Source organism: Rattus norvegicus, chromosome 11, assembly GCF_036323735.1.
Source record: "Rattus norvegicus strain BN/NHsdMcwi chromosome 11, GRCr8, whole genome shotgun sequence".
In the NCBI taxonomy this organism is placed as follows: Eukaryota; Metazoa; Chordata; class Mammalia; order Rodentia; family Muridae; genus Rattus; species Rattus norvegicus.
The window spans coordinates 64,362,609-64,384,353 of NC_086029.1; the positions used below are offsets into that span (position 1 = coordinate 64,362,609).

General features: G+C 43.6%; 1 protein-coding gene across 10 annotated transcripts in view; it reads right to left on the reverse strand.

Moving 5' to 3' along the window:
- Positions 1 to 12,207: 12,207 nt before the first annotated feature.
- Cd47 (Cd47 molecule) overlaps positions 12,208 to 21,745 on the reverse strand; it is a 63,948-nt gene continuing 54,410 nt past the window's right edge. For 3 of the 10 annotated variants that reach the window (XR_010055946.1, XM_006248266.5, XM_006248262.4), the window contains 4 exons: positions 19,959 to 19,990; positions 18,772 to 18,796; positions 18,107 to 18,139; positions 12,208 to 16,226 (listed from right to left, as the gene is read on the reverse strand). Coding sequence is in view for 6 of the 10 variants with exons in the window: in XM_006248266.5 (XP_006248328.1) it covers positions 16,222 to 16,226; positions 18,107 to 18,139; positions 18,772 to 18,796; positions 19,959 to 19,990 (95 nt within the window). In the remaining 4 variants the exon portion in view is untranslated. The remainder of the gene's footprint in view (positions 16,227 to 18,106; positions 18,140 to 18,771; positions 18,797 to 19,958; positions 19,991 to 21,745) is intronic. The other 7 variants (XR_010055945.1, XM_006248267.4, XM_006248263.4 and 4 more) reach the window with 3 other exon arrangements.

Here is a 21,745-nt window from a genome sequence, read left to right on the forward strand (position 1 = left end):
ACGTTGACTACGGACAACGACCATGACAAAGGGCTTGGAAGAACAGTGCAGACCGTCTGCTCATTTCCACTCCACAACTAACTGTCCCAGAGAGAGGCAACAAACCCAGTAAGATCCAAGTAGGTAATGCAAATGAGCCTGGGGTGCGGAAAGCATTAACATTATTCCTTGCTTCCAAAAAGATACTTTTTCCACTTGCTGGGAAAGCCCCTGTGGGTATGTTTTGTTTCCTCAAATTCTGTAGATTCAGAGGCAGGGAGAAATACTTCTGTGCACAATAGGCACAACGCTGAAACACAATTCAAATAGCAACAGTGGAAGGAGCTGTGAGGACTGGAGATCCTCCTGCGTAGCAAGGGCCTAGGTGTGCAAACCCAGCTGCACACTGGTCACTGTACTGCTGTCTCCTCCCCCTCTCCTTCCTCCTCTTCCTCTTCCTCCTCCTCCTCCTCCTCTTTATCCTCCTTCACTCCCACTACTCCTCTTCCTCCTCCTCCTCTTCCTCTCTCTCCTCCTCTCCTCTTCCTCCTCCCCCTTCCTCTTCATCCTCTTCCTCCTCCCCTCTTCTTCCCCTCCTCCTCTTCTTACTCCTCCTTCCCCATCTTCCTTCTTTCTTTCTTTCTTTCTTTCTTTCTTTCTTTCTTTCTTTCCTTTTGCATAGAACCTGGAAAGTAGTATTTTTTGTTTTAAAATGCAGGATCTCTGCTTTTTTTTTTTTTAATTTCACTTCTTTTAAAACAGGATTTAAAAAAAAAGCAAACCTGCCTGTGGCCCATTTGCATGCCATCTCTTACACGGCTCTCTGAATGTTAAAGGGTCTTTGCTACATTTTTATGAAGGTATTCTAGGCCCCCTTAAGCTGCAACTTCATGATCAGGAAGGCAAGCCTTTGAGTTCACTTAGGCTTAGTTTCCTTAGGGGTTGCCTCTGGGGCTAAAGCAGGCTGGGTGGAGAGGCTATCGGTTTTTCCTCACCCAGCTTTCTTTTTCAGTGTCTCTGTAATACCTGAGGTGGGAGCTGGGACCCTGGTTTCTTCCTTAAGCCACCCCTGACCTCTCCCTGGGGTCAGGGGAATAAAGACATGCCTGTGGCCCGGAGTGCTGAGCACAGAGAGGGCAGGGGTGCCTGGTGAGCAGGGTTGGATGAGACAGTGAAGCAGCCTCTGGGCTGGCCCCTCATGTTACACAGAAATAAGCTGGGACGTAGGAAGACATGTGTCTGTTACAGGCCTGCAGCTCACCAGCTACAGTGATGGACTGAGACACTGGCTGCCACATTGCATGCCCTCCACACCCCTGCCTATACTGTGGACATTCAGGGTCTCCCAGCCTCCCCTGGCGTTTAACCAGGATTCCAGCAGAGTAAATGACTGAACTTTAGAGCTGAAGTTGGCGGAACTTCATTAAGACCAGGGGAAGGTCTGAGGTGAATGGGGTGTGTGGTATGTGTGACAGATTTTGAGAGAATTGTTTCCTTTTCCATCTATCCAGAAGAAAAATCTGTTCCTGGTTGTCTTCTGTAAGCAATATTTGATGCCTGTGGGAGCTGAGGGCTTGGTTTGAACATGGTTACGTGCATCTACCAGTCTGCACAATGTGACTGCGGTTTGCAACAAGGAGAGCCAATGTCAGCAATCTGGGTTCTGTGGGTTCCCCTTCTCAAGGTTTTTTACTGAGAACAGGGATCCCAGTGGAGGAGTTAGAGAAAGGACTGAGGTAGCTGAGGGGATTTGCAACCCCATAGGAGAAACAATAATATCAACCAACCAGACCCCTCCCCCCAGAGCTCCCAGAGACTAAACCACTAACCAAAGAGTATAAAGGGACCCATGGTTCCAGCTGCATAGGTAGCAGAGGACGGCATTGTCTGGCATCAATGGGTGGGAGGCCCTTGGTCCTGTGAAGTCTCAATGCACATAAAACACTCATGCACATAAAATAAAAGGAAATATAAGAAGTTTAAAAGTGGAGAATGTATGTAGTTATTTTTCTTTTCCTATTTGTGAGTGATCAGGGAAAAGAGTAAAATCTGTTGAGTTCCTCATTCTATCTCAATGTAGGGGAATATCAGGGCAGGGAGTGGAAGGTAGTAGGAGGGTGGGTAGGGGAGCACCCTCATAGAAGCAGGGGACTGTGAGATAGCAGGTTTTTGGAGGGGAAACTGGGAGAGGGGATAACATTTAAAATGCAAATAAAAATGCAATTAAAAAAAATAAAATGGGGGTTGGGGATTTAGCTCAGCGGTAGAGCGTTTGCCTAGGAAGCACAAGGCCTTGGGTTTGGTCCCCAGCTCCGAAAAAAATAAAAAATAAAAAAAAATGTGAAGTGAGTTTTCCCAGAAATGATATATAGTGACAAAGAAGAAGGAGGTGGGAGAGGGAGAAGAAGAAAAAGAGGGGGCGGGAGAAGAAGTCTGGAGACTTTGGGCTCTTGGGTTCAGATGGGTCAGTCCTGTGACTCACTGCTGGTGAAGGACCCAGCCACCAAAGCCAAAGCTGCCCTTGACCACATGTTAGTTCTGTGATTTCTTGACCGTGAGCGGCCATTTAGTACTAAATAGCTCACCTTTTTTTTTAATATTAAAAAGTTCAACTTCTATACAATACTACCCTTAGCATAATTAAGAAATGGGAGGAGCTAGAGAGATGGCTCGGCACTCAAGAGCCTTTTGTTGCTTCCACAGAGGTCCTAGGTTTGCTTCTCAGCACCCACATGGCTGTCTCACAAGCATCTGGAATTTCAGTTCCAGAAGAGCTGATGCCCTCTTTTGACTTCCGAGGGCCTCAGACACACACCTGGTGCAAATACATCCATGCCGGGGGAAAACACTCATGCACATAAAATAAAAGGAAATATAAGACGTTTAAAAGTGGAAGAATGTATGTAGTTATTTTTCTTTTCCTATTTGTGAGTGATCAGGGAAAAGAGTAAAATCAGTAAAAGTTCCTCATTCTATCTCATTAGGTACTTTTCTATGTAAACGAATTACCTGAGGTGCAATAAAACCACAGAGTTCGTTTGAAGAGGAAGCAGTTTATGAACTGGGGAAAGGCAGAGTTAAAGAGGTTTAGTGTTCTGATAAATTATCAGAGGCGAGAATTTACAAGGAAAAGAAAGAGAAGCAGAACAAAGAAAGCATTTGATTGACTGTATCCAAGATTCCCTTTTCCACTTTGCCTGTTGGAAATTCCCTAACCATATCACCCTATGTCAGCTGCTGGTGACTGGGGGAGGCGACATTTTGTATCCACCAGACATTGCCAAGCGATGACTAACAATTACTCAAATGAAGTGCTGCTTCTTGGTGCAGTTTAACCAAGAGTTAAGGTATTTTTGAGGCCTAATTGTGTTGACTCAAGAACTCTCTAGGCCTTGTTTATATTTTGGTTTTGCCACAACCATATCTTATAAAACCCAAAGCACAGCTACAAAAGGAAAAAGAAGGTTACTCCTTTACTTCCTTTTTTTTCCTTCATATGTAAAACACGACAGACTCAGTGTGGACAGAAGGTATGGAATCCACCAACTTTTTACACTCTGCCTCAGAGCAATTCTGACCTGCCTGCATTTCCAGTCTGTTGCGTTGTATCTGACACAGGGCCTGACTGCTGATAATGTCATTTCCAGGGTGAACAAGCCAGGAAGTGGTACCTTTTCAGCGGTGGAGGAGGGGAATGTGTGGGATGAGGGAGACAGGAGTGAAGCCGACGCAATTAACAGTGACATGAGAAATGACACTGATTTATGTATCGCCCCATCTTTCTCCCTGGGATTTTACGGCATTTGACACACTGTCTCACCCGTCTATTTTTGGATCCAGGAAACATTCCTGAAAAGTGAGAGGAGTGAACATGGAATGGTTTGGCGAGACTCTCTAAGGCTAAGTGGAGTCACCTCTAACTCCCAAGTCTTGCTCCTCTCGTGCCCCTGAGCTTTCTAAAGACGGCTTCCCTCCCACCTCATCCTACCTCCTACTCCCTTCCCTCCACTACAGTTAGCACAGATCAACTCAGGTAGCACCCTGGGTGCTTAAGTTCACGAGAGAGACAGGGAGAAAACAACCTAGAAAGCGAGTAATGGTAGGGGAATTAGACAAAGCATTTGCTGTAGAAACCCATGCATGACCTCTGATGTGTACTGTCATGCTGAGATTATCACAAAACTCTGGACAAAAACAAAGAAAGAAAAAGGTGAATTCTTTTTGCTGTGCATTCCTCTGGTGTGCCTACTGGCAGAAAAAGAATGTACTAATGATTTTACTGCAGGTTTGTTTTTCTCAGCTCAAAATGGTGGTTTTTGTTTTTGTTTTTGTTTTTGTTTGCTTTGTTGTGGTTGTGTTGTCTTCATCAGAGCCACAGACTGAAAGGTACAGGGGTGATAGCTTTGTTTTTCTTCTTTTGGGGTCTGCGTGTGTGCATATGTGCGTGTATGTGTGTGTGTATGTATGTGTGTGTATGTGTGTATGTGTTTGTATGTGTGTATGTGTGTGTATGTGTATGTGTGTATGTGTGTGTATGTGTGTGTATGTGTATGTGTGTATGTGTGTGTGTATGTGTGTGTATGTGTGTGTATGTGTGTGTATGTGTGTGTGTATGTATGTGTGTGTGTATCTGTGTGTGTGTGTGTGTGTGTGTGTGTGTGTGTGTGTATCTGTATGTATATGCTGGGAGTCAAAGTCTGTCTTCCTTCTGTAGCACTCCACATTATTGATTTTGAGGGAATCTCTCACTGAGACCCAGAATCCACCAGTTGGCCAGACTGGCTTGTCACAGAACTCCAAGGACCGGCCTGTATCTGAGTCCCCCTACCCCCAAATGAGTGCTAGGGTTCCAGGTGCCTCCTATCACGCCCAGTTTTTAGTGGCTGCTGGGGATGAAACTCGGGCCCTGGGCCCTGGTGGTTGCACGGCAAGCACTTCCCCGACTGAGCCACCCCCTCATTCCACAAATAGCTCTGCAGTCACAGTTCTGGATGTTTTTACCCAGAACGGAGATCTACAAACCTGAACATTGAAAGGCAGAGGAAGTTTGTAGGAGACTCCAACCGCACAACCACCCATCTTAAAGAGCCTGAGATGCAGAATTCTTGATGAAATGCAGATGACGAGATGTCCTGAGTTGATTTCTCTCATTTAACACTAGACTGTCTTGATTTAAGCAGCTCAGAAGTATACCATAATTCGCTCACTTTTAATTATGCATATACATAGACATTTATTTGCTAATTCCAGTGAGATATTACCTAATTTTCATTGATGTCCTCGACTCCTAGCTTCTGTCATAACATTCCTGTTAATATTGTTTGAGTGCAGTTAGGCATTTATTGTTTATTGTACGGGAGAACAAATGATTTCATAGTCGGCACTGATGGGCACAGGCCTCTCTTGGTGAATTCGCTGATAAAGCCATGACTCATGGTGCACTCTCATTTCTCGGGAAAGGAATGAGTGATGGGTTTGGAGGAAGGCCTGAGAGAGGACTGTGTGTACCATTTCCTTCATTTGGTGCATTAGGACTGCAATGTTCCCAGTGTACATGATTGGCCATCTTTTGATATGATTATGGTACTGTGATACCCTTTCTCTGCAACCCTTTCTGTTCCTCAGGGACAGATGACAGGCTAAGGGAGGAGCCTAGAAGAGTGACTGCATTTGCAATCATTGAGCAAAAACAAACAAACAAAACAATATACACACAACCAACCCTCCCCCCCAAACAAACAAACCAAGTCAAATCAAAGACAAGCAAACGAAAACCCACAAAGCATTTTTTTTTCTTTCTTTTTTTTTTTCGGAGCTAGGGACCGAACCCAGGGCCTTGTGCTTGCTAGGTAAGTGCTCTACCACTGAGCTAAATCCCCAACCCATACAAAGCATCTTTTAGAGTACCATGGGACTCTTCATAAAACCCTGTCCAAACTGGGAGTCAGGAGCTAAACACGGACACAGAACATTTCAGCCTGCTTTCAAAGGACAGCACATAGTGAGAGTTTAACAGAAAACCGTGCTGCACCTGTACTCAGGTCCTGTCAGACACCTTCTCGAACAAGGTTCTACGCTGCCTTTGAAGGACTTGGCCACTTCGCCTAGGTGATGCTTTAGTCCCACTTGAAGTGGGCACCATCTCTGGTCGTAGTAGTGGGCAGAGGAAAAGTGAACGGAAGCTATTTTCAATTCATGATACCTCACCAGCTGCCATTGCCTGCTTCCCACAGCGCCCGAGAGGGTAGATGGAGCATGCACCTCAGACATTTTTGGTGAAGGGAGCAGGATGATTACTAACCTAAGCCTCAGCAAAACTTCCAGCCAGCAATGCTAATGCTCCCATTTGTGAAGCAGTATTAACGAGGCTTCAATTTCTTCAATATGTAGCCCCACGGATTTGGTTTCTGCTGGTTATTGGGCTAAGACAGCTCCGTGTTCTTAATCACATTCTGCCTAGCGTGATTGGAAGGTCTGCTCTTAACATATTTTTCAGAAGTCTTGAGAATCAGTCATTGGTCTGAAGGAATAAATTAGATTGAGTACTGCTGCAGGAATGGAGCAGGAAGTGCCCTCCACGTGCTACAGGGCTCCCCTTCCCCTCACTTCTTTGCATTCAGCTATGAGAATAATCTACTCCCTAATGTCGCTTCCTGTCTTCTGCTTTCACTAACCAGAAGATTGTGGCTGAGTCTGGCGTTTAAGTTTCACCTCACAGGTTGTTTCTACCGCAGTCTGTTTGGTCTTTGGCAATAACGGCATAGGACAACACGGACTGACTTCGGTGTATGCACGCTCATTCCTAGATTCTGCCAGGGCCGATGAGGAAGAGGAAAGAGAGAGAATCCCTTCCGCTTACTGGGTGTTTCTTACACTGAGCCTGGCGGTGTGGCAACCGCCATTCTCACGGAACCTCATATTCAATCTTCATTTGTACGATGAAGAGACTCGGAGATGTTAACCGTGCAAGGTGACACGGCTGGTGAGGAACAAGGCCTTGGAACCCACACCATGGGCACTGTCCCACCCACACAGCAAGGTCTCCTGTAAGATGCTCAGAAGGTAGGAGCTTAGGAATCGTCCCTCTTCCGTAGATAAAGAAACCGAGTATCAGGAGACACTGCTCTGAGGGCGACAGTAAATGTGACAAATCGTCCTCTACGGCACTAATGATCACTAATGATCAGGTTTCTGAGCACCACCACAGCTATTACTGTTTTCTATCCAACACTTGGCCAGGTCTTTCTCTTCTTCACTTTCAGGCTAATAATTAGATTTAAATAGCTGACAGGACTCTAAACATCACCACGGGGAGTTCTACATTCCCTTACTACTGCTTACAAAGGTTTCATTTTTTAAAAGATCCTTTGAAATGATAAGTAAGTTACACTCAGCAATAGCTTTAAAAGAATCATCTGTTCCCTTATTGAGTCTTCTGAAAACTGCATGCTGCTCTCTCCCTGTTTGCCTAGAGAGGCCATCCCTTCTTTTTAATCTCCAGCTGGAAGAATTAAAATGCCCAGGAGGACCAGGGTGGATTGATGTAGACAGCATCTATGGCCCTAGAAAGTGAGAACTCAGGAATCTTGTCTTCATTTCATTACAAAACAAATTTGTTTTCTATAGAGAGTGAAATCGTGGCGGCTTTGTTTCTCAGGGGAAACAGGAAAAACAACTGTTCGTTATAAATTAATCTCCCAACCTCTGTGTCTCGGTTGCCCCGATCAGAACTGGAGAAGACTTGCTGGGCTCCGCTCTGCCCTCTCCACACCCATCCACCCGCCTCCAGTGTGGCTATAATCTTGGGAAGTCACTTTCCTGTCCTTTGAGGAACAAGGGGGACTCACACAAAGAAACCAGGAGCGGCATCCTGGGCCTCATGAAGACGCGTGAAGGCAGATGAGTAGCCTCCCTGGGGAGTCAGCAGCCCAGGAAGACTGTGTTCTCAGACCTTATTACCAGGATTGAATGCTTATGAGAACCCCAGTTGGTCTTTCTGCTTTCTCTACTGAGTTCACTCGTTCTGAATAGTTTTATGTCAACTTGACACAAACTAAAGTCACTGGAAAGGAGGAAACCTCAGTTGAGAAAATACGGCCAGAAGATCCAGCTAGAAGGCATTTTCTTAACCAGTGATAGATGGGGGAGGGACAAGCCCATTGTGGGTGGGGCCATCCCTGAGCTGATGATACTGCAGGGTTTTTTCTATGGAGACATCTGTATGAGGCTGTTGATCTGTTTGCAGGGACAGTCTCTCAGCTGGCTTCTAACTTAACCCAGACTTCTCTGCCATTGTGTCCCTCCATGTGATTCTCACAGCTCTGCCTGCTCCATTCTGCTCTTCCTTCTGTCTCTCTGTCTGTCTCTTTGCCTGGTCAGTGGGTTGGTCTTTCTGCTGGTCCTTCTGCCTCAGCGCCAGCTGCCAGGTTTTTATTATGCAAAAGCCATACTCTGTCCTCTTCCAGTTGGCATTAGGGGATACATGACCTTCCCCAGGGCAGCCTGCCTTTCTTTGGGGGGCAGATGAGGAAGCAACAAACATTTACATATCCTAGTAGCCAGGGCTGCTGGCCCAGCAATTTACAATCGAGAACACACTTTTCATAGCCAGTAAACACAGTATTTGTGTGGTCATCCCAACATGGTGGTCCTGGATTTCATAAGAAAGCAGTCTGAGTAAGTCTTGAGGAGCAAGCCAGTAAGCAGCACCCCTCCATGGTCTTTGCATTAGTTCCTGCTTACAGGTGCCTGCCCTGCTTTGGTTACTAGCCTGACTTCCTTTGATGATGAACTGTGGAAACTAAGTTAAATAAACCTTTTCCTCCCCAAGTTGCTTTGGTCTTTGTGTGTTCACCACAGTAATAGTAACCCTAATTAATCTACTCACGCAAGAAGGATAATTAAATTGTATACAGAAGCCTAAGGATAGGCTGTGGTCAACAATTCCAGTCAAATCCTTTAGTCAGATGTTTCTCTCGGAGAATGTAAATACATATTTAACAGTTTTCCAAGGCACACAATCACAAAAATATTCAATTTTTCTAAATCTGTGGTTTAAAAAATCATGTAAGTGGGAAAAAAATGTATAATTTCAATGCTCAATTCTTTTAGGGAACTAAACGCCGCAGTGTCAATGGGCTTAAAGCATACAACTATAGTTTGTTGGGTAGTTCTCTTTGAACAGAAATGTGAAGATGCACAAAATTATTATTTTTGGATACTTCAAAATATCCACACTTAGGATCCAGGAGGCTCTTGAGTTGAACCCCAGGACTTTGTATATCATGGGTGAGAAGTGTCCTGGATCAGCATCTGAAGGCTGACCAAGGATAATCTGTTCTCTAACATTTAGCACTAGTTACTACTAGGACCACTTCTATCAATATGCATAGGATAAACAATATGGCACTTCTGAGTCCATGATTATCAAACTAAAGATTATACACACACACACACACACACACCATACCATACATATCCAGCCCATTCATCTGTGAGAGGAACACTTGATAACTCTGGAGTGAGAAAAGGTTTCCTCAGGTAACCAAATACATGCCTCTGTTAACTTGCAAATGGGAGGCTTATGAACAATACCTTCTAAAAACTCCCAATTGAGTTGGGGGGTGGGGGGTGGAACTCCCTGGAGAGCATAAGAAACTGTCCTAGAAAGAGCTGTCTAGGAGGTTAGAGGCCAGCCCACACAAGACTGTCGCCTAAGGTGATGGGGTAAGTATTCCCAGAGAGAGGTGTTGGAAAACCAAAGGTTTGTGGACTGACCAGTTGCTCTTAGAAATATATGAGTTCTCTCACACTTTACTTAGAAAGCCTGGTAGTGTCTACGCTGTCATGTTAACCTGGAGAAATTTCTCAGGCACCTGTGACAATTTGAAAGAAATCTATAGTTTAGCTGAGTGTTGGGTACTCAATTCTAGCACTTGGGAGGCTAAAGCAGGAAGATCATGAAGGCTGAGGTCAGCCTGGTTTCCATAGCAAGTTTGATAGCGAGATTCTGTATCAAAGAACAAAGTGTGTGTGTGTGTGTGTGTGTGTCTGTGTGTCTGTGTGTGTGTCTGTGTGTGTGTGTCTGTGTGTGTCTGTGTGTCTGCGTGTACACGCACTCACATGACAGTACATTCATGAACACATGCACGGTGTTTGGAAGAAGGGTCTTTAAGCCAATGTTTATTTTAGGTAGAGGCTCTCAGAAAGCCTATTACCATGCTATGGTGTTCACCGTCTGTCCACAGAGAGCAAGTACATGCAGTAGCACACAAAAACTGCAAAATTAGCATGCTATCACCAAGACTGACACGGCACTGCAGTTTTCAGATCTGCAGAACATTAATCTCCAAACTTGAGAAATGCGTACGTTCACCCAAATCGGGTAAAGATATTTGGTACCCAGCATCTGGCTACTAAAGGGGAAGGAAGGGGTTGTTGCCTTCCCGTCAAATGAGTAAATATGTACACAACCGATTCATAACTAGAGTTCTGGTCACACCTCTGTGGCCTACAGGGCTATCTTCAACATTAGATGAGCAGTCTGGATCATCTGTACCTTAGTGTTATATCCCTCACGCCCCTCTGCTGTGGTGCGTGAGTACCTGAACCTCACACTTACACACAGCCTGCTGTGTGTGTTCCCATGAGGCAAACACTGCCAAATGGGCGACTTCAGATACTACCCTAATCCACTGTTTTGTGAAGTTGTCAAACTTGACACCTTGGGTGGAAAGGTGGCTATACCAAATCGGAGCCCAGTTGCACTTGAAGCCTGTATCTCAGTGGGAGTTCTAATCAGGTTGAGTACAGTTCTGTGCCACACCAAACAGCTTTCAGTGCAGGAGGCAGGCCATTAAATGCTCTCCCCGAAGTCCATTAGTTACTCCTGCTGTGAGTGAACGTCCTCCTAAGTGCATAAAAATTAAGTTGCCTATGATGTAGGGAACAAGATGGCACTCTGCTGCCAAATACTGTTTTCCATTGAAATGCTCGGCAATCACACATGTAACGTAGACTTGTAAGGAGGACCTGAAGGGATGTGGCACTGACTGGGAACCTGTTTCTCAAATCTAATGACTTCAGTTGTCTGGTAAGTACCCAGTTCTGCTTCAGGAGACTTTGGCCTTGGTTCTCCAACTCCCAGCTGGGTTAATGCACCGTGGATACAGCCCATAGCCTCTGATGCTGGCTGGATGTAGAGGTGGGTTTGGACGAGTCAGAGCAAGAAATGCTAGGCCTCGGTGACTCAGAGACGTGTATACCGACCGTTATAATCAGTTTGGCAGGCTCTAACACCATCCAGTAGATAAGTGCCTGGGCATGTCTCTGAGGGACCAACTAGATTAGGTGAGGATGGGAAGACCCACCCTAAGTGCTGGACGGGGTCTAAGGAAGCTGAGCAATAGAACACATCCACTTATCCCTGTTTCCTGACTGTGGATACAGCATGGCCTCAAGACCATGGCGCCATGACTTCTCCACCCTGATGGACTGTAAACCCCCAACTGTGAGCCCAAAGCAGCCCTTTCTCCCTTAAATTGTTTCCGTCAAAGTACTGCATCGGAGTAGTGAGACACGACACTCAACTGACATGCACATCCTTCTAACTCCCTATGTAAGGCCCTTTACTGTCAAATGGATCAGGAAGGCAGGGTCCACAAAGAGAAGAGCTGAAAGCTGGCAGAACAGGACCCGACTCTTTTGACTAGCTCGGAGGCCAGACGCTAGCTGTAACAGCTGAATATTCAGATTATGTTGACCGAAAGATCTGCACGTCCCCCCTCCCCCTTAGGCCTGAGTTTTAACTGCATTCAAAGTAGCTTAATCAAGGACAAATTAAAATGGAGAACCATATATTTCAGTTTGGGCTGAGGCTAACCTCACCTTTCAGAGCCTCAGGTTATGTGCTTTGCCAGGACCATTTGTTAGGGAACAGTCCTGTCAGGACTAGAACCCAGGCCTCTCTTTTCTCATGATGTTTTCTGGGGAAAAAAAAATTATGAAAAGTTACCTATAACAGACACTGCCTATGTTTCAAACTACTAAATAAAATTCTAAGAGTCATGTATATAACATATTTAAGCTATTAAGTAAAAACATTCCTTTTGAGAATCACCCTCTCCATGATACAGAATTACGAAGACTAGGGAAATATATTAAAAAACAAAATTTCTCAGAAATGTGCTTGTGGTCGGCTGTCGCAGCAACAGGAATAGCCCAACAAAATAGCTTAAAATGTTTTATTAAGTATATATAATATTACAGGGTAATATTTACACAGTTATTATTTTAAATAAAAAAGTATCTTGGCAAAGATTGCAGGTATTCAAAGCTTCAAACAGTGATAAATTGATTTAATACATAAAAAAAAAACCTTTAAGGGTAACACAGCTGTAAAACAACTTTGGTCTTTAAATCACTGCAAAAAAAAGGATACAGACAAAAAGCATACCTTTAATTGCTATGCAAAAAGGCCCCCAGGAGAGTTCCTTGCGCATAGCAACACTGGAGTTCTCTTACAATTTAGAATGGCTAATGGATATTTATATGATGTGGGAACTAATTCTCAACAATGGCTTTCTGTAAATAATGCTCTGTTTAATAAAAATAAAAAGCGTTTCTCTCTTCCATCCACACAAGATCCCGACAGTGAAAAACACTGAAGAGCCCACCAATCCCACCGATGCTGTCTTACAGAGATGCTTGGTAAAAAGGCCTTTTCTTTCCCCTCAAACACTAGATTTATGAAAAATTCAGCACTAAACATTCGTAATGAAGGGCAGCCAAAGTTCAAGGCAGGGCGATTTCCTGGCTACTGCTCATCTCTGTACAGTTACCTTGGATTATCTCTGCTAGCCACTGGAGATGGCGAAACAAGACCGCCAGTGGGTTGTGGCAGTTAAGAGAGTTTTGAAAACTCTCGTCTCTAAATAAACTGTCAATTAATTACAGTAAAAAGGCAAAGGGTTGCCAGACATTTCCCCCCCCCCTCCAGTTCTCAACAACAGGCAAATGCAGGCGCTTAGATTCACATGTATCCTCTGGTGGCCATATTTGAATACCCATTGTAAGACAAGATAAACCTAGGCGATGATATACAGCTGAACTCTTACTAACGCGACGATTACAGCAGAGTGAATGCACCGCTTTGTAAAGCCAAGTACAATTTGGTCACTCTATTGACTACAACATCCCGAAAGAAAGTCTATTATGATACAGCCCCGTGACTTTTAATCAGATATTCTCAACGATTTAAACAGACCAGACTTGCAGTTTTCAGGTGAACTGTCACCTTTTGTAATTTGCAAAGCATGTGAAATCTGACAGAAGAGAAAGAAAAAAAAAAAGAAAAAAAGAAACTCTAGCTCACCGATTAAAAAGAGAAATTTAAGTGCAGGCAACTTTTGCCATCAAACTTCGGCACTGAGTTATCTAAATACTCAGAACACGGAGGGCAGAAAGGGAGGCAGCGTCTTTGCTGTGGAAGGAATCTTAAAGTCCAGTGAGAAGAGTAAGACCAGAAAAACCCCCCCAACAAACAAAGAGAAAACCCCACCAAGCTAAGCAGAGATCCATGAAGCACCAGGAAGGGTAAGTGAGAGATGAGGCCCCCAGACAGATGGGGATGACCATAAAAGACAGCCATAAGGGAGGAGGGGTGGGCACAACACTCTGAAAAGGAAGGAAAACGGGATCCAGCCATGAAGGCCTGGGAAAACTGTTGCAGAAAGTGATAAGTGGCACCGCTCTCTACTACTGTATACAGTGGAGAGCAGACAATAAAGAGAAACCGAAGACAGGATATGACAGCAGAAATCAGAATCGGGGAGAGAAAAAGCACATCGTGGGACAAAACAGGTGCGTGGTGCCCACCGTACTGTTAGAGATTTAAATCGGATGGCACGAGAACCAGGAGCCACTGCGGGTTTGATTTAAAGAGGGTGAACTGGCCCAATAATGCCCAGGCAGAAGGACTCTTGCCACTGCCACCCCTTGTACAGAGAAGCTGAGTATTAGGAGCAAGAGTTGAGTTCGTCTTGTGTTTCCCTGGCTACCGCTGATTGGGGGCTGTCTAGGGCACTCGGTGTCTCAAGTGGCAGGCAGCAAAGAGAACATGACAGCTGGTTAAGACCCAAGACTGAACCCCGAGCAGAGGGGCGTTGACCACGTATTAAAAGGTACAGCTTTAGTTCGAAAAAAAAAAAAAGAAAAGAAAAAATTATTGACTATAAAGATTTTCACACCTGACTTTCCTAATAGAGGACGAGAAAAACTGAAACTGTTCCAAGTCCACCTGCTTTTTTTGCTCTCTCCATCAAAACTGAGTTTAAGCAACCAACAATGAGCAGAGTGTAAATATTTCCAGGAACTAAAAGCATCAGGAGCTGTCAGGTTTGTATAAAGGCGTTCAGCTCCTCCACAATACGCTAGTATTTGCGACAGCTACGAAATCGGGGAGGAAACCTACTTTTCTTTGAGAAGCACTATCCTGGTACCGTGGTCAGCTTTCTGAGAGGCCTCAGCAGGTCTTAAGTTTAGGTTTGCCACAGACAAACCATTTGGTCCCCACATGAAAGATGACAAAAAATTTGGCATACGAGAGGCACATGGAAACATTCAGTGGACTAAGGAGAAATAACTGTTAGTAATAATGCAAATACAGATACGAATGCCTTTATTACACAGACAGGAAAAATCCCTGGTGGTTTTTCAGAGGGCACTGGTGAGCAGTCATAAAAGCTTGGCACATTACCTAGTTTTAAAGAGCTCGAATATTTGCATCAAATATAATGCCACCCAATAAGGACCTTTGTTTTGTTTTTTTTTTTAATGTATTCACTAAAAGCACAAAGTTAGCATCCGCTCTTGTATAGATGCCTCACTTTTGTCCGTACAGAAGATGCCTGTGCCTACTTATACATGTGCACATACAAACACGCCCACAAACGAGGTAAAAAACAAGTGCTAATAATCTAAAAGTACTCCATGCGGTCACAACTGTCAGGACGTTGGTTTTCTTCTAACTGGGTAGGGAGTGTGGTAGTTTTGTTTTACTTTTCAAACTTAGGGGAAGAGGAGGAGGAGGAGGAGGAGGAGGCGGCAGGAGGCAGGAGGCAGGAGGCAGGAGGCAGGAGGCAGGATACAAGGAGGAAGGTGATGTGTGTTTAGCATGCAACAAAGAGACAACAGGCATAAAACCCCCTCCCCGGGCCTTGCTAGGGCTGACGGAGACATATGTCGCCATGCAGGAGACGCATAGTTCAGATTTCAGTCTTGCTTTGTCATGCCTCCGATCAGAAAACATGGGAAGAAACACTAGATTTTTTTTTTTTTTTGCCTTTAAACCAGAGGTCTGGAATACATATGTTACAACCATAGCTATTTTATTTTTTTTTTGAAGAGTTTGAGCACAGTGCTTTGAGAATAAGTCTGGCTCCTTTCTGCAACTGACAAAATTGTGTCACAGGATCATGTTTAAAGGGGAGGAAAGGTACTGTATCTTGAAACACAAATCAAAGTAGCAGGACGGGACAGGGTGCAAAGGGTTGTGTGCAAAAAGGAAAACCACATCTGTAAAAAAAAAAGTATTCAAAACCTGGGTGCGCTGTATGTCAAAGGGGGTGTGTGTGAACGATGGCAACGCCCAAGAATGAAGACAACAGGGCCATCAACATCATAGCACACAGAGGGGCCACACGGGGTTTGCCCAACCACATTCATTTTTGTACTTCAGTCTCTGTCACTAAGACCCAGAAGTGGCAGTCTTGTTATTCAGCTAGCAGCATGAGTGGCAAAGCTGCTGGGAACCTGAGTTTACTAAGGCTTGCTGGATACCCCTGTTTCTCGTAGGTATCTCTAGGTAACTAACCCGAAGGTTAGTGCTTGGCGAGTCTCTCTGGGAATCGATTTAAACTCAGTGTTCAGAGACTCAAGGATCTAACAAGCATCATTCTTGGAAGTTGCCCCTGAAACTTTTGCCCCTAGTTGAGTAGAAACAATAGAAAAATGGATTTCGATTGGTTACACAGCACATCATATATTTTTTATTACGTAAATTACAGCTGCTTTAATATAAACTTAACTGTAATATTCATTTATGGTTCAATGACTTTTTTCAGAGATGAAAGTCAGTCACTGTTGTGTGTTCCTTCCAGCTGTGAGTTGTGAAGGCCATGGTGCTCAGACAACTGAATTCTTCCACTTCTGACTTTCAAGTTACAGTCCATCACTTCCCTTCAGTTATTCTGGAAAACAGAAACATCGACTTTTTGTCACTACTCACGCCTACTTCCTATGCATTAAGACACGATCTGTTTCTAAAACTCAAAACTCTTTCAGACATATTATATCAAAGAATAATGAAAATGTATCTGTAAAGGTCACAGACAGAAATCAGGCAAATCATTAGCCTTTTCAGTTTGGTAAGTCAAATGCCAATGGCATGGGAAAATAAAATCAACATAGACTGATAATCTTGGCTTCCTGGGTAAGCTCAACAGACGGGAAGAGATGTTGATTTTTCAAAGCAGAGGTTATTGATCCGAGAATAATATTCTATCATGTTCGCTCTAGATTTACAGCATTCAGTTAATATAATGAAGCAGACCTGTGATCTGGCATAGGTAAAGGGGAAGTCCTTGGGGAGGCACCCTGAACTTGGTTCAAGGTGACATGCATGTCATGAGTCCAGAGTGGACAGCAGAAGACACTGCCCATAACAAACATTTAAAAACCAAACTGTGATCTGCTAAATGTGGACAAAACTCAGGGCATTTTCAAGGTCATTACAAACTTCATGTGCTACACAAACACGTTAAAAAAAAAAAAAACAAAAGAAACAAAGTAATGGTTCTTTATGGTATCTCCTGAAACGGTGACTTAAAAAAGAAAGCCACATTTTAAAGAAAATTAACCAGGAGGCACTGAAGGTTTCCACACTGGTTTTCTGCAAACGGAGAAAAGTCTATTTATTTATTTATTTATTTTTATCCGCTTACAGAAACTTGACACCACAGTCGGTAGGAGGAAAGAACACAATAGTTGAGAAACAAGACACAGAGGGCAAACATGATGAAACCATGCCAGGAACGCTGGCAGCGTTTACATTTGTTCCCGCTATAAACAATATTTTTAGGTAGCAGCAGCTTGTGTAGCAAAACACACATTTAAAAACTACGACGAAAGCCTGTAACCATGGGACCATTCTGGACTTCCCGTTAAGCCAGAGCCTGTTTTAAATTTAGCTTAGCCAACACATGATCGAAGTGTTTTTAATCTTGTGCAGAAGTTAATTGTGCTCTGGGGAAGGAGGCCTTTGTTATAGAGGTGAATAGGCAGGTCACAGACTTTACAGCAGTACAGTATGAAGCAAAGCCTACGTGAGAAAGGGTCAGTTCCAAGTACTGAGGGCAGAAAGGTAGTTTTGAAAATAGAATAAAAATACAAACAGAGTTACTAAATGCCACTGCGGCTGGAGAATTATAGCACATTAAGGTTAAAGAATATATTAAGGTGGAAAAAAAGTCACAGACTTCTTTGGGAAGAATTAACAAGTACATGTGTAGGTCATATTCAGGAAACATGTGTTGGCTGTTGTTGAGAAAAGAGGGAAAAGCTGGAGGTGGGGTGAGGAGTAAAGAAATCTCTTCTCTTTAATCCTTCCCCACATGGTTGGGTCCTGGAAAAGCAGATATAACGCCCCCAGTGTGAATGCAACAAAGATCTCTCCACGAGTATAAAAGAAACTCTGTCCAGGTGAGACAAACATGCCAGAATTTCTGCACATCTTAGGCAAGGCATTTTAAACATCCGGGCAACAGGAGCTCGACCTGAAGCGTGTGTACCAAACGCAGCAACTGCTCTACTGAGGAACCAGTAGGTTCCCGTTCATGAGACCCTACGCGTCCTGTTCTTCTACCTACAGAAAAATGACAGTGTCACAGGTAAAAGAAAGAACAAGACACCAAACTGGATCTAAGGGGCAAACATCAAGAAACTTGGACATTCGTGACTGACGGTGTCTCTGTCGTTTCTTAAAAAGTTGTAATTTCAAGAAGCTCTTTGCTTTCTTTGCTAACGCCCACGTGTCAACCAGTGCCCGATCGAGTGTAGATGTTGAACTTACCGTCATTCATCATCCCTTTCGACTCTTTAAACGCTGAGGATTAGTAACAAGCAGGCGGGCAGTCAGAAGGCATGTTAGTAAGATTTCACAGTTAGAAATAATCTCAAAATAAACAGATACGAGACAACACAGCACCAAGTATCCCTTAGCTAAACAGCTAGACTCATTTGAGGCTATCATTCAGTGCAAAGCAATTTCTATGGCTCCCACCCACCGTATCCACAAAAGCAAACAGACTTGCTGGGGAATACACATCTAGATTTACATAGAAAGGAAGTGACACATTTTGGTATCACTCCATCGTGGTGGCCTGTTTTTTTTTTCCCCCTAAAACTGACAAATTAGAAATCAGAAGCCACAGAGATGTTTCTTTACTAAGGGTGTGGCATTTCATCTTGTCCCCTTGCCCAGATGTCACTCGGTATAGCACAGGACAGCGCGAACAACACAAAAGCAATACTACCAATTTCTGATGAAGAGTCAAGAAAGAATCCAGAGATCAAGGCAAGAGAAGATATGAGGCAGACAGCAAGCACACAAATAAAACTCCCAAGCTAGCGTCTTCCCAGGAGATTGATGGGCATGCCAATTAACGTCTTTGAGGATCGTTTCAAATTATAATCTGCTAATAGACCAAGATTGCTAAGCTTATAATAATCACATACCGTTAAGGGGTTCCTCTACAGCTTTCTGGAAAATATTTAAAAATTCATTCATATAAAATATACATTACTTTATGTCCTTTATGCTAAAACTTACAGTATCATTGAACCTGTATTGTGAGTAGAGAATCCTATGGTCTAAAAGCAAAATAATAACCATATTGTTCTCTCAGTATTTTTTTCTGTGACTAATTCCCCACTCCACCCACCATTCTCAGTTCAAGAAATCCTTACAAAAGTATTAGTGTACAAGCATGCAAATTGCAGTAACAGATAGAAAAAATTGCAGTAACAGAAAATACGGTTAAGAGATGGTAGCAAAGCGGAATCATTTTCAGATCATGCAAATTGAACTCAGTAACAGCAAGAAAACTGTTAGGATTTAATGGTCCATTGCTTAGGTTATCTCTAAGAGGCACTAGGGAAACTGCTAGCTGCTGGTGGCTAACAGCTATGACACCAGTCTCCTCAGAATAAAAGGCAGAGGTGAATTCACACACTCTGCCCAAGTCTGTCTTTTGGGTGTGTCCTTAGAGGCTGCCAGATTTATCTGTCAGTCGCTATGTACAGGAAGCTGAGTACAATATAGACCCCTTCAGATCTTAATTCCGTGTAAGTTTATATGGTTTCTTACACATTTCCTCCTGGATTTGCTCTTTTTCTTAGAATTTTCCCAAAGGCCTTATGAAGTTATTCAAATACAATGAAACCTTTAGGAAATAAAAATACTGATAAAATGGTAGGTAGGTCACTACTTGGGATGGATCTCTTCAACAACACATACCCTACAGACTATACTTATTAGTGAAGTCAATTTAACAGAAACTTCTCTTCCCGAATGCCATCCTTGAAACCGTCAACTCTATGAAATCACATCCCACAAATCCAGTAGATGGGGAGACATACTGGAATCAGCTTCCTTCTGATGGAGGAGATAATTATATTACTCCTCATAGATTCCGACTATAGGAAGGGAGTATAATCGTACAAGGACACTTCTCCTATCTCACCGGTAAGTCTCACGACACAACCAGACCTATTCATGTGCAGGCCCTGAAATGACTTCAGCAGTGTCTTAATTTGATGTCACATTAAACAGAGAACCAAAGAGCCCAACATCCCAATCACCAACGCCTCATTTTAATTCACCAGACAACTGCCCTTAATTCATTTAATAAACCCGTACTTACCCTAGGAGGTTGTATAGTCCGCTGGTTGGAAGCTGTTATAAAGAAAAACATAAATGCAACCAATGAAATATATGGAGCAATACAATGTTTAACTTTAAGATAACATGTTCAGGTCTAAAACCAGAAGGTGCTACATACTCCAGTGCAGGAGTTCGAGCTTTGGCGATCTACTGAAAACTACAGAGGACTCTTGATTAAATGCACTGACAGGAGAAAAGGAAGCACAATGATGCCCACAGCAAGTAAAAAACAGAGACTCACTCATGCTCGAACGCCTCTCTCAAGTCAGATACCTGTTCTATCCCATGTTGAAAAGATGCTGTCAACTACTCTGTTCTAACAGGTTCCATCGCTCTCTACTTTTCAGCTGGCATGGACGGAATGGGGCAATGAGGAATTCTCCCTTGAGAGCATCTCTCTTAACACACTCTCCTTTTTCCTCACTCAGCAGCCCTTTCCTCCTCTCTCTCATATCTCCAGTCCTCAAAGCTCTAGGCAGCTAGCAAGCTGCAACACAGCACGACTCCCTCAATTCCCCCTCCTGGGAGGTTAGAGCTCCCCCAGACAGCTAATTTCTGACCAAACCAGGACCTCCTCCTCTGTGTATTCCTCCCTGGCATCTTTTTTCTTTTTCTTTTTCTTTTCTTTCTTTTTTTTTCTGCTTCTGCACAGATTAGCTAATGAAGACACAAGAATAGAGGGCAGGAACTAAATGACGGAGGGAAAAGAACATCAGATTGGTTAAAAAGAAAACAAGAAAGAAAACTTCCTTACAAAACCAGTCCAGCAGCCTCTTGCTCTTCCCCTCTTCTCCTATCTCCTCTTTTCCTCTCCCCCGCCCCTTTGTCCCCATGCCCTTCCTCCCTCCCCCCGTCTCTCTCCACAAGCTCATGGCCAGCCTCTACTCTTCTACTTTCTCTCTCTCTGCCTTTCTCTGCCCCTAGTACCCTCTTAACTCCCTTCCCCATGTTCTGAATAAACTCTATTCTATACTAAAAAAAAAACCAGTCCAGGAAGTCACAGAGCAAGCTCAGCAGGTCTTAACATACAGCCAGTGTCCTGAAGACAGGAAAACATGACCAGAGACATTTTCTCAAGAACTCAGTATTCTTTTCCTAGGCAAAATTTCCTACTCCACCCATCTCAGCTTAAGAAATCCAAGCTTCTCATTAAAAAAAAAAAAAAAGACAAAAACAGGATAAGCATTCCGAGAGCCACAGCAGAATGCACAATGTAGTTTTAAGATAGGAGGCAAAGCAGAATAATTTCCAAGTCATTTTGGACCGCTGAGAAACAGTGTGAGGACTTATAGGATTCCACAGAAACCCAGCTGGCCAGCATACAAAGGCACACCCAAGACAGCCAAGTTCCCCTACCCTGCCCACGCAGACTCAGCACGCCTCTAAAGCTAATGAAGAACAGGCTTTCTCCAACAGGAAAACTGCAACCAACGGACCAGAAATATCACATTACCACTAGAATTAGAAGAGGTTAAACAAAATAACTAGAAACCTAGGGATAGGAGGAACAGGTTTAAAAGGAAAACAGAAAGTAGGTGAGGAAGAATTTGGAGTTAGAGCTAAGGGTAGGAAAGAAGGAAGCAGCTATGAAATCTGTCACACAGTTAAGCAGGAGACTGGGAACAAAACATAGTCATTCTTGAGTTATGTAAATTGAACTCAATAATTAAGTAAACGCTCGGCTATAAATGAGGTATTTACACCACCCCCCACTGAACACTGGGGAAGAAGGCAGAAGACAGAAAACAGAGCTACATATCTGCTATC